General features: G+C 35.4%; 1 protein-coding gene across 2 annotated transcripts in view; it reads right to left on the bottom strand.

Moving 5' to 3' along the window:
* The window catches only part of LOC6048806 (nephrin), a 249070-nt gene that overhangs the window by 61848 nt on the left and 173550 nt on the right, over positions 1–13672 (bottom strand). For both annotated transcript variants that reach the window (XM_038260505.1, XM_038260504.1), the window contains exons 5-6: positions 7284–7345; positions 3899–4143 (exon numbers count right to left, since the gene is read on the bottom strand). In XM_038260505.1, coding sequence (XP_038116433.1) covers positions 3899–4143; positions 7284–7345 — 307 coding nt within the window. The remainder of the gene's footprint in view (positions 1–3898; positions 4144–7283; positions 7346–13672) is intronic.

Below are 13672 nucleotides of genomic sequence, written 5' to 3' on the forward strand. Positions count from 1 at the left end.
AGGGGTTTGCTTATAAACATCACGAGTTATCGCGATTTTACGGAAAATTTTTTTGAAAATGTTGGTCGTCGTTGATCATGGCCGTTCATGGTCACCCGCGACAAACACGGACGACGAAACAAAGAGAAACGCAAAAAGTAACTTTTTCGAAAAGAAGAAAAATTTTTACAGTCGAGTAACGGAAAATGGGAGAATTTTTAAAACTTTTTTAGTGTTTTTTTCGATGAAAAATACGTTTTTTCGAAATTCTGAGTACGCCATCAAATCGGGCGTCTAATTTTACATAAAAGTCCTTTTGACACCAAATTTCTATCTCATCACTGTTTCAGGCTGCAAATTATTGAAAAACACCTCTTTTTCGCATATTCAAAAATGGAAGGGGTCGTACCGCCCCTCCGTGACGAGATATCGAAAAACGGACCTCGGATTCGTGATCAGGGACAAAAGTTACCCCTTAGGACAAAGTTTCATGCAAATCGAAGAGGGGTCGGGGCAACTTTTCCCGATTTCGGGTGAGTTGGTAGAGAATTACCCATATATATTTTCCAAAAAGAAAAATACTCACGAATGATTTTTTTTTTAAATTGAATCTCGGATGAGAAGTTCTCGAAATATCGAGGGCCAACTGAGAAAATCTAATTTTTCCAGTTTATTTTAATCTTTTCATTGCCATATCCCAGTAACCAACGGTCGTTTTAACAAAGTTCACCGAAGAACCTTTTACAAAATTAAAAAATAACGATTAAAAAAAATGACTAAAAATTATTTTATCCAGCAAACGTTGCAGTTCTAATCTAATCTAATCAGACCCTAGCGCAGCCAATCTTTCGAAGGGATCCTGGAGAGTGCCTTAGGTTAGATGACGCCTAGCACTCTTCTTGTCATTTATTAACATTTGTAGTGCGCCATTGCATCGGAATGCATTGAAACATCACAAACGTTAAAGCGGCCAGGCCTACTGCGTAAAGCCGTATCGCAGAGATGACTCGTAATTGGGTTGAGTTTGAGCACTGAGTGTTCGAACAACAACACAATTCTGAATCGACAGGGGAGGAAGAAGCGTGGGGACACACCACCATACGCTCCGAGATTTTGGTTGTATTCGTTGGGAGCACCATGCTAAGAAGGTTTGGTACTCCGGGACCCTCTGGGATGGGACATTGTATTTCCACGAATGCCCTGGACACTATTTGCCGTGGTTATAGCGCCACAACTCGCTCTCTGTAACAGTATTCCTAATTCCAGTCCAAGTTCACCAAGCCGTCATGGCCTAGTGGTTAGCATTTTTGCTTACCAATCCAAAGGACGGGGGTTCGAACCCCGCCTCGAACGACTTTGATTTTTCGTTCATATTTATCATTACTAATTTCTGTGTTCTAATCTTTCTCGTTGGGAGCAGATGGGCATCGAACCCAGAACCATTCGCTTACAAAGCGAACACCATAACCAGTCAGCCACGGCCGCTCCTATCCAGCAAACGTTGCAGTTTATCAAAATTTCACTTGAGTATTTTTTGATTGCAAAATTTATTTTAAAATTTAGTTCGACCTTTTTAGTTTTTTTTTTTCAATTATTTAAAACAACTTTTAAAAAATCATAAAAAGTTTTGTTAAAGATTTTTTTCTCATTCTAAAATTTCTGAAAGGGTGGCAGCAATTTTAAGTTACAAAAAGTGATTTTTCAAATCAGTAAAAAAAATTAGTTTGTTTATGATATTTTATGTTTATTACGGCTACTTTTGTTAAGGAAATCCCTGTAAAGTTGAATTATCATAAATCGATAGGAATAAAATAACCTGACAAATAAGCTTTAAAAAAGATAATGATTCTTCTTTTGTTATATTTCATTCTATGCAACTTCATAAACTGAACTTATTCAAACAAAACCTGAGACTTTTTTATGATTATTTAAATTAAATAGTTTAAAATAAATAATGCTAATTTTTTTTTTCGAAAATAAGGTCTTAAAATGGTTAAGTTTTGTATGGATTCTTTGAAGTTTTTATTGAAAATCCTAAAAAAAATCAATTCAATTTAATTCGGTTTTATTACTTTTATGAAAATACAAAAAATGTTATTTGCAATGTTGACATTGAAGCATGTGAAATTTAGATTTGATTTTAGGTGTATTATAATTTATTGTGTTAAATGAATTTATTTGAAAGTACAGTCGTGATTATACAATAGTTTGTATTATCGAATGATGAAAAAAATCTTTTTTTATTTACTTACATTTTACATAAAGTTTAAGTTCTGCGACATAAAATTACAAAATGCATTTTATTTCAATATTTCATCATCGTCATTTTTGCCGCCATTTTCGAACAAAAAAATCTAAATCAAAATTCAGACAACGAAATATTTTTTTTTGATTCAATTATCGAATCAGGATTGTGTATATGTTTTTTTTTTAATAAAAATCGTTTTTATTTAATATTACTTTTAAATAAAAGTGAAAAACTATAGAAAGTTTTTTCGAAATTCATGAAAATTTTAAATATTTTTGAAAGTTATGTTGATGCAAATTATTTAAAGATAACGTTGCAAAAACATCAAAACTGAAAAAGTTATGAAATAAGGGCTGAAACAAACTTTTCAGAACTCTTATTTCTGGTGTCGATTAGTAGGCCATTTCGGCACTTCAGAATGATAGCAAAAACAGAAACAATTATCATATCCAGGGTTTTTTTTAATAAGGTCCTATAAGCAAAAGTCCTTTTCACATAAAACTAGACTTTGTTTGATAAAACTTTGTTTGTTACTAGATATGTCACAAAGATTCCTCGTGAATCCCTGCTACGCATCTGCAACTCTGCGTTCAATTTGTATTTATGGAACAATTAACCAAATGTTGAAAGAGTGTATGTAAATGACACACCGAAAAAACGATCACGCTGTAATTCTTACAATTTTATAACTTTTAATGTTTTCCCCCGCTCTTCCTCCACCGAATCAACCCCATTTTCATTTGATATCGCCCTCCTACGGCGAACGATGATGAAAATCACCGTTTTCTGGCTTGTTTAGTCGAAATTGTTTTTCCTCCTCGGTTGTTTGCTTCATATTGGCTTTTATGGGCAGCCGGTTTAACGACGAGGAATTTGAAATGGGAAAAAGGTGGCGGAGAAGGAGGATTACGAAGGTAAATAGAAAATAGATTTTCATTCGTTTCGAGTCCGTCGTCCACCTTAACGACTGTGGTCAAAGAAGGATCTAATAAATCCTCTAACAAGTCTTCTTCATATTTTTTTTTGTTCGTCTTCAAGCGTCAAGTGCTGCGGGAATCGGAACAGTTGGTTGCTTTCCCGAACCTGCGGAGCCGAGGTTAATTGGAGGTGTTTGTTGTTACAACTTTGTGGTGGATTTTTTTCTTTTATTGGCCCAAGTCTTTCTCGCCTTTTTCCACGAAGTAGTAATCCGTTTATAGTTCAAGCGAACCTTCTTGGCTGGAGCTGCCGAGTTGGGCAAGCCGGGCGATCAACCGCGACCACACAGGGTAAGCCAGGGATGCAGTTTGCATATATGTGATTGAATTTAAAAAAAGAATAATTTTGAAAAAGTTCAAATTTAACAACAAATTTTCGACAAAATATTCAAAAAGTTGTTTTGAGTTATGAACACACGACAAAAACCCCAACATGCAACCCTGCTCCGTCTATAGTATTAAGGTGCTGACCGGCACGTTTCGGTTCAATGAAGCTACCCTCTTCCCCCACCCCAACCAACCAACCAATCGTTATTAGTTTTTTTACGACTTCTTTTGATCGATAAGTGGCACTACCAACGCGGCCGTTTTATCGCTTTAACGTCGGCTCAGCCGGGTTTAATCTGCTTTGATTGCGGTGAAACTTCTGTGCTGCGGTTACCAATTTCACTTTTCTTCCGTTCGTACTACTCACCGAGTGGAGATCGCCCCTGCTCAGCTTCTCCAGGTAGAGCACGTTTTTGACGGTGCCGTCCGGCAGGATCATAAAGGAGTCGTCCAGCAGGGCGTGCTCCCGCCACCAGGTCACTTTGGGCGTCGGGACACCACCGCTCGATACGCACGTCAGGTTGATGTCGGTCGATTCCTGGTACGGACCGACCAGCTGGTTCAGGACCGCCGCCCCCTGCTCGTCCAGGATGACCAGCTTGGAGGGAGGCACTGTGGGGGTGAGAGAGGGGAGAATTAAGGTTGGTTTTTGGTTTAGATTTTCTAGTAGACTTTCGGGAAACTTTATTTTAAAGGTTGGGATGCATTTTTGCATCTTCGGTTATGTTATTTTGGCAATCTATTCTGATAGTTTATTTTAATTTCTTTTTTCTCGTTTTTGTCAAGAATGTAGTGCCAGTAAATTCGATGTTGCGGAAAAAATCTCAAAAAATGTTCAAAACCCACCATTTAGCGATTTTGCTTTAAAACAAGGAAAACATTCCTGAAAAGTCGGCAATAAATTGGGAATAACATTTTTTTACATTGAATTGGGAGGGTAAGTTTATCCTTATGAAAACTTGTTTTTTCATACATCACTGTTTCAACTACTGGCAGCATATTTATGTTTTTAAACCTTTTGGATTTTTCAGATTGACATGCAATAATTTACAATAAAAAGAAAAAAACAAAGAAAAGGCGAATATTTTTCTTGTTTTGTTTCTTTTTGTCAAAACCTGTTTTATTTGTAAAAATATTAAGTACATTTGTAAAAAAAATTAAGGTGATTTTCAGCAAAAAAAAAAAAAAATTCTAAATGATGTGCTAAATGCGAAAATATCTTTCTTCTTTTAAAACTTCTATCTAAATATTGTTTTTTTTTTATTTTTTTTCTTTATTCTACTATAGTTTCAACATTCATGAATTGAAAGTGAATTTGCAGATGAATGTATGACACAATATCGAAGAACAAACGGTCGAATGGACAAAAGGTCGAAAACGTGTGTGTAATGAAAAGTGAGCATAGTTTGGGCTTGAGATTTTTCCCGGCAAAAAATAAGCTAAAATTTCATTCATTTTGATATTTTCACATTTGTTTATCATGGGAGTACTGATTACAAAAAGACTTAAAAGCCCAGGGAAAACTAATCTTTTTTGAATTCTACGATATTTTGCTAAATCAACCTTGAAATTTACAATAAAGTTTCTTTTGCCCCTCCATCTTTCATTGAAAAAATAAATGTGCCTAAAAATATATTCAAATACATGTTCCAATTTGATAAGAATGGAAAAACTCATAAAAATATTTAAAAAAGAAGAATGGAGATTAAAAAAAAACACTTTTTCCTGTTAACCCTCTACTGCTTAAATTATTTTTCGAAATTTTTATTTTTCTTGTGTTTAGGAGGTCACTATAAACAAGATTTTTATGAAAAACATTACTGCTCTTGTTTTATTTTTTTTTTCATTTTAAGTATTTTGATTTGCATTTATGTTGTTTAGTTTATGTTTGTTTTTGGTAGTATTTGGCCTATTCTACTTCCTCCTATCATTACATTTGGCCTATCTAATTTTTTCATGTTTTAAATGTCACTTTTTTGCATGTTTATCACATTTTCTGCTATAAAAATGCACCAATATCATTTAAATTGTAAAAAATGCGGAGAAGGATAGTCTGGGACACTAGAAAAATTACTGCTTACTTCTTTTTACTTAAAAAACATGAATTGTTAGTATAGAAAGCAGCCAAACATGAAACAAGTAAAACTTCCAACCCATAAATTTTCTAAAATTTTAAGAGTTCTTCTTTCCAATGAGACCAAAAATTGGATGAAACATGGATTTTTGGCGATTTTTTAAATCTTAGCTTAAAGAATCTCAAAACAAACAAAAAATACAGAATATATAAAAATCTTATAATGCCATTTAAAAAACTGTTCATATTTTGAAAGATTGAAAAAAAAAACCACGAAAATATTGCAGAAATAATATTAAATTATCTTGAAAGAATTAATGAAAATGTCAGAAATTCTTGAGTTCAGACATAATCTCCTGATTCTTTGTTAAGAACTGGTAGTGATTTAAATAATTTTAAAAATTATAATAAACACCAAGACAAAAAAAATATACGGTTATGAAAGCAAAACAATTGAAGGATCTGATCATGTTAAGAAACGTGATCAAATTATTTTGAAAAATTAAATTCTTAAACATTTATTTGAGTTTACACGTTTTCTCATGAAACTTTAGAAATATAGACAAAAAAAATACAAAATTTGACCGATTGGCCAAGCGACCTTTTGTCTTTGTAAGCTGATTTCAAATCTCTATCCAGTTTATGTTAACTGACATCAGGACATGAAAATGAATGATATCGATCGTGATCTGTCAAAAAGGAATTAATTTCTTATGACAATTGGTCACAGACTTTGTCTCAAAATTACGGTAAAGATTATACGAAATCTTTTGCTTAAAATTAACATAATTCCAGCAATTGAAAAATCACATATATCAGTAAGTTATAACATCACAAAAAAATTCAAAAACATCATCCAAATCTAAAATACATTTTACATCTGACTTGATTTTAAGATTTGGGATAGAATTCACATTTTTGAAGAACCAAATCTAAATATTTTTCCTTAATTGTTGGCAGTTATCAAATGAACTTTTTCTTTGATTTTTACTTGAGATCTATCTTTACTGCAGTTTAAATGATAAGGTTGTGGGCTCGAGTGTCTTCAATAAGCATTAATAATTTGTTTTAATATTAAATATATATGAGGTATTCTAGTTTCTCTGGACTATTTTTTATGAAATACATAAATAATGACGTTATCAACTTTGTAAGTATCAACCTTTGTCCTGAACACACGTCCAAAAGGGTATAAACGGAGACGCTTGGTCATTCATCTCTCTGTCATGATTTGATGGGCGATCATTTTCGCTCGAACCAATCGTATCGCTGACAGGGTATTCCACGACTGTTTATGCCTAATTTCCTGCAGGAAACGTACTCGATACAACCACACACACATTCCCCGCACATTATTCGAATACTTGGACCGGTTGGACCTCGGCATCACAAAGAGCATCGAGAAGACGCCCACCGCCGAATGCCGGCCCGGAAGCCTTCAGTGAGATGTAAATTTCCTTTTCAATCTGCGAATCGCGTCCCGGCGATGTTTGCCAATTCAATTTCCGACCATCGCGCGCGTTAGTCAGCCCCCCGATGTCACGTGGTCTGGTGTATAGAGGGAGAGGAAATGCGACGCTTCTCGGAAGGCCTACTTTGTGTGGTTTTTCCTTTGTTGAACGGTGTTGGCAGCCACAAAATGGCATGCTCTGGCGGAGCAAAAAAAGAAAATACTTACCAAGAACATCCAGATCTATCCGGCAGTTTTTCGTGGGTGATTTCTGAAAATCCACTCGACATCTGCAAGAAAGAAAAAAGGGGAAACAGGAATTCAACAGAAAATATGTGATTATGCTGATAAAGTTAAAAGGAGTCCGGGAAAAGGGCTCTATGAATAGACGTTGTTCTGCGAAGTTACATGTAAATAATATTGTTGCTTCTAGGAATTGCTCACTTTTTTGCTTCATGTGGAAGAAAGGGTTGACTTGAAGGACGTGTAGATGAACAATCTCGAACGTTTTTGATATTGGTTTTTAGTAAGTAGGTCGAATAACGATGCAAAAAGGACCTTTATGACCAATGGCTTTTACGGCTTTATGAAAACTAATCCGAGAGTTGAACTTTTAACATGGATGTTATTTTAGAAATCTTTATGATGAAACGGCTTCTAAAAACAATGTTCATGTAACGTCAGATTTCGATGGAAAACCGGAAAGCTTGGTTCAAAAGAGCACAGAGGCATCGATTTAACAATGTTTTTTTTTAAGTGAGCTGTAGCTTTCTACACTTGGGCAATTAAGCTTAAATTTGGGATATTATTGTTCAAAACAATAATGCTTATATTTCTGACCCTTTGTACGATTGCATAATAATGAAAAAAAAGGGATCACAAATGGTTTTTAATCGTTTTTAACCGTTGTACTAAAAGTTTACATAAAACTTGAGGATGCTTTTCTACCAGGGATCGAACATTGTTTTTGTTTTACATTTCAGGATTCTTGTTATTTAGCCTAAAATTTTTAAGGATTTCTTTCAAAAATTATTTAGTATCGAAAAAAGCGAAAAATAAATCTTTCAGGCAGCGATGGAATAATCATCATCAAAAGAAAATCTCGCGCACGAAAGACCGGTAAAAAGAATCTAAAAAAAATCATCATCTTGATTATTCAGCGAAGCATCTTTTTCACTACTACACTTGCAAGTGTAACGTTACACGTCGGAAATTGACCTGTCAAATTTTGTAGATGGGCAATGTGTGTAAACAAAATGGAAAAAATAATTTTAAGCTGTGCTGACAAGGAAATACATAAATAATCATCAGCAGGTTAATTTTCTGGGAGAATTGTCGGGAGCGAATTTTCTTTTGCGTGATTTGCCTCCTCTCTCTTTCGCGGGTGAAAAAAGTTCGCAAGCGAAATTGATTTTTTTTGCGATTATTCCATCCCTGCTTTCAGGTCTTAATTATAATCTGCAATACAGTAGTTCGCAACGATTTGCAAATTGAAACATATTTGCGGGCTGGTCATAAAAAATTGTTACTACAATATATGAAAAGCTGTATCTTGTTTTGTTAATTTAACTGTTGATTACTTAAACTTGAATCGCCAACTGTTTATATTTTTTGAATTTTTATTATATTTTTAAGGGAACTAAAAGTACATCTTAAAGCCATAGACCATGATGGTAACAATTCGGTTCCAAAGAAAACATTTTTGCAAACTTTTTTTGGTTAAATTTGCATTCCAAAAGTACTTTAAAGTATTTTTTATGAAGTACAGTATTTTGAAGTTACAGTTGCTATAGGTTATTTTTTTTAGAAATGATAACATTTTTCGTTTATTAAGGAAAATCTGTTATTAAGAAACTTGTTGGAAAAATGAAGACTTTTCAAAAATATTTTGTTGGGGGGAGATTTTCCTTCATAAAGTGACCGATTTTCAAAATCAGAAAAAAATTTGTAGGAAAAATTGAAAACTTTTAAAATATTTATTGAGGGGAGACTTACCTTCACAAAAAATCTCTCTCCAACAAAATATTTTTGAAAATCCTTCAATTGTCCTGCAAATTTCTTTCTGAATTTGAAAAACGGTCACTTTATGAAAAAAATATATGTATTTTTGAAAAGTCTACAATTTTCCTAAAAAATTTCTTTCTGAGTTTGAAAATCGGTCAATTAATTTCTGATATGAGCAATTCGCTATGAAATCGGCCGATTTCGACCATTTTCCACCAATATCCAGTATAAGGTAGTGACAGCCCTCGCGCTTCTCAATGGCAGAAATCTTAGCGGACCAATTACAAGGTCATTGGGCATTGTCTGGCCCCGCCTAAACATAGAACAAAAACCAGACTGGTGTTTAAGCTTCCAATCCTATCAGGCAAAACAGGGATCAGCGCATATATAATCGTAAATAAGAGATGTAACAGTTCTTTTAATTTTGTCGTAAGCTGATGAAGCTCGCCGAAATGAGACCGTTGGCTTTTTCTTCTTATTTTTTTCCTTTTTTTACTGAATTTTTCAACAGAGGACACGCAGGCTCAATCTTGTCGCACTCAAACTCTCCATCCAATTTTGGCTGCCCACAAACCACGTGGACTCTTTAGAGGGGGTCCACGAAGAGGAGGGGGGGGGTTGACATTCCCAAAAAAGTGTCCACTTGGTTAAAGGATGGTCCCCATACAAAAATGGTACGTAACTTTTCAAGGAAAAATTTGATTGATTTGCTATCTTTTGCAAAATTGTAGTTTTTGATGAGGACTATGCAGAAAAATGGTACAAGGAAAAAATGGTGTTTTTTTTTATAAACTATTTTAACTATAACTATTTTTATAAAAAAAATTACCTCTCAAAATCCGTAATTTTTAATATTTGAATGTTTTATACATGTTTTAGGTGACAAAACCACGCATCTTTTAGGTTTTAATGACCTTATTTCTAGCTTAATTTTTTATGTTAAATTGAAATTGTAACCAAAAAATACTTAACAATTTTTTAAGTGCACCGTTTTTAAAATATAGCTATTCAAAGTAAAATTTTGTCCTGTGAATTTCGGTTTGTTGAATTGAAACAGGAAAATTGAAGTTTTCTAAGTATTGCCAAATATCCCTCCAATTTCTAATGTCGATATCTCAGCAACTAATGGTGCGATTTTCAATGCTGAAAAATGAAATTTTCCGATCTTTTAGATAAAAGTATTTTATCGATTCAAGACTGAAATTTCAAAATGGCCAAACATTCAATATTACGTCCTTAAAAGATGCGGGGTTTTGCCCTCTAAGATATATTTAAACAAAAAATCAAAAAAATTAAAAATTACGGATTTTGAGAATTTCAATTTTTGTGAAACAAAATAATTCTAGATTAAATTTTCAAAATTATCTAGCCGTCATGAGTTTCCCATGCTGATAGGACCTTTCAAAAATTTAATCTAGAATTAGAAAATCACTATTTTCCGTGTACCTATTTTTTTGAATAGTCCTATAACTTTTTCAATTTTCTAATATGAGTGAACCAATGACAAAAAATGGCTTCTTTGGTGATAGGAAAGGCCCCCATCAAAGTTTGAGCCAAATAAAAAAATATAAGTAAAATCCATTTCTGGCTTTGATGGAGAGTTGTTCCTTTGTGCAAAAAACAAATATTACACACTGCATGTACAATTTTTGTAGACACAAAAAGAGTTGCAACCGACGGAATTCAAACTCAGCACCATCAGTAAGAACTGGCGCCTTAGCCCGCTCGGCCATCAGTTCGATGAAGAACAGAAAAAATTAACGCATATATGAGCTTGACATTTCGGTCAAGTAGGTTTCCCATGCTAATGGGCTACATATTTCAGGGTGTAATATTACATAAAATTTCATAAAATAACGCAAAATTAATGTTACACCCTGCCCTTTTACATGCAACTCGATTGCTACTTTTTTAGCAGTGGCACTATGCATTCACTGTTTAAAATTTCTGATATTATGTCTTACAAAAACTTAACAATTTTTGCTCCGCAATTATCCTCTTCGATTCCACTTTCAGCAGCCTGCATTGTAGGCCACTTTGAATCTACTCCCCAGCCCAAAAAGTGAGCCAATGGAGCGTTCCAGCCGGCCGTGGGGAGGGCCAACATAGGGACCAGTATGTGATTCGGATCAAATTCTCGTTAAGATGGGCCATTTCGCCAATGTCGGCTCGGAACGAAGGCAAAGGTTTGGCATCTTTGCCTGCCTGCCTTCCGGCCAGGATCAATATCCTTCGATCGATTGTACCCCAGTTTCATGTGTATGTGTGTGGGTATTTGGTATCCCTTTTCAGGAGCTGTTGCTTGCTGCTGGGGGATATTTTATTTTCTTAGTGATTTTCGATCCTTTTCCAAATTGAATATTTATGGAAGATTCGCCGATTCTTGGCATGGCGCCGGCAAAAAGTTGGGTCAAAAAGATACCAGTCTTGAGGATTTTAGCTCTACTTGCTGTTGCCATATCGGGGTGCTTGAATCTTGTGCCGGGCTGGTTTAATGGTGATTTTGTTTTGAGTAATCGTTGTCAGCGAAGCGTAAACAGGCTATATTTGCTTTGCTGATAAGAGTGGACGCCGCAGTGATTCAGATTTATGCGAGTTGGGTGATGTACGGTCGAAAGGGTTCATCTGATTTCGGCGTTGTTTCAATCGAATTGGGATCAAAAGTCGCTTTGAAGTTTATTTTATAGGTTTTTTGAAAGGTCGGCGAAGTTCCATATCTGGTTAAATGAATCAATCTGATAATATTTCAAAGACAACTTGAACTTCTAGAAAATGATCTGATTTTCAACTAAAATGCCGTATAACATTCCTATAATAATGTGCATTTTATAAGATTTGACCCCAAAATGCATTTATAGTTCCATAAAACTGCCAACGCCCAACTCGACCGAAGGTCGTTAAATTTTTCGGGCCAGTAATTTCCGTCCCCGATTAACGGCCAGCCATGGCTGAAGTTTGCTTACTCCACTATTAAGGGCAGCATGCCCACCCCCTCGAGATTAGAACTTTCTCCCCGCAACCGACAAGCTGCGAACGAGTGAGCGGGATGTGTTGCTGATGCGTGTTTGCTATAATCTTGCGGAGCTTATGCTCGCTATAAATTTCCCTATCAAACTGTGCTGCAGACCATAAAGCCTGCTGATATGGGGTTTCGTAGGACTGCCACCACCGCCGACGTTCGGGCCACTCAAGTGTGAGTTTTGCGATTTCAAAAGAAAATGCCTGTCTGCCTCTATTTCGCGCGAAAACCAACCAAGAGAGGGCTAATAACAATAAAAACCTGGCACTTTGGAAACGCTTTTCACTTTTCACTATCAAAACGAAGGAGGGTCCTCTCGAACGGTGGGAAATTGACGGGGAAATTGTTTGCATTCCATTGGGTATTTTATGGGCACCACAACCGAACCGAATACCTCTCGGTAGTCCTGAAACCCCCCTTCGGATCGATATCACGTTTTATATCGCGCGCGCAGCACCACACGTAGGTAATCACATAACTTGATGAGATTCAAATTAGCGTGCACCGCACACACACACTCACATGACAGCACAGTCTCTGGTGTGACAACGTGAGCTCCTCTCTTCGCAAGAAAAACCGCATAAACCGCTCGTCTTGGCGCGTAAAAACACCCATTTTACAGCTTTACATAATGTTGTGATGGAGCCTTTACTTGCAAACCCACGGGTTAGTTACCGTCACGGCGCTGGATGACAAGCCGAACGTACCAACGGAAGCTGTTACCGTTGACAACTTTTGTGAGTGGTTGTCAGGGCGAAATGATTGCCTTTGGAACGCAGCCTTTTTGCCGGTGGGAAAGCGTATCAATTTGTAAAGGTATTCATCAACGGCGGTGATGAAACTCATCGTTAACGCAATGTGATGCTGATATTATAAGGAATATTGAAGCAACACTAAATTAGTATGGTTAATAAACTACTCAAAACAGCTTTCATTGTTAAGCACGAAACAAGCTCTATAATTTAATTGAGAAGATTGTCATTTTTTTTAAAGATTTCATATTAAGAATTTTAAGTCCGTTTGTTCTAAAAAAAAATGTTTTGAAAATTTGGTCGTAGTCGAAAGTGGTCTGTTAATGGATATTCAAAATTAGTGGAAATGTTGCACAAAAAAATTCTAAAAAATATGTAAAACATTTTTTTTACTATAGACTCTTTGGTTCCAGGGACATCGAATTAGCAAAAAATGATTTCCACTTCCAGAGATTTTTTTTTGAACATTTTCATTTCCTATACACGGATAGAAATCTTGTACGGGAAATCGACAACACTGTTCTCGATTCGTTCTGAAATTCGTTTCGGAATGTTGTCGATTTTGAGTCTTTGCGGTTGGTGACGGCTGGCTCAAATCAAAACAAAAAGCACACAACCATTCCGAAATGGGGTTGCGGTTTAATCAGATTTTAAATTGACCGTTGGTTTTGATTTAAAAATTGTCCGTTGGATATTTATTTTGGTTCAGTAAGAGCGCACAAGTTTGTTCGTTTTATTTTTATTCATTGAAGCAAAAAATACATTAGTAAGGCCCTTGCAAATATTATTCAAAGTTTATGTCGCCCCCCCCCCCTTCAAAGTTGGCCTGAAAAATCAGGGGG

The sequence above is a fragment of the Culex quinquefasciatus genome, chromosome 3 (genome assembly GCF_015732765.1).
Source record: "Culex quinquefasciatus strain JHB chromosome 3, VPISU_Cqui_1.0_pri_paternal, whole genome shotgun sequence".
NCBI lineage: Eukaryota > Metazoa > Arthropoda > Insecta > Diptera > Culicidae > Culex > Culex quinquefasciatus.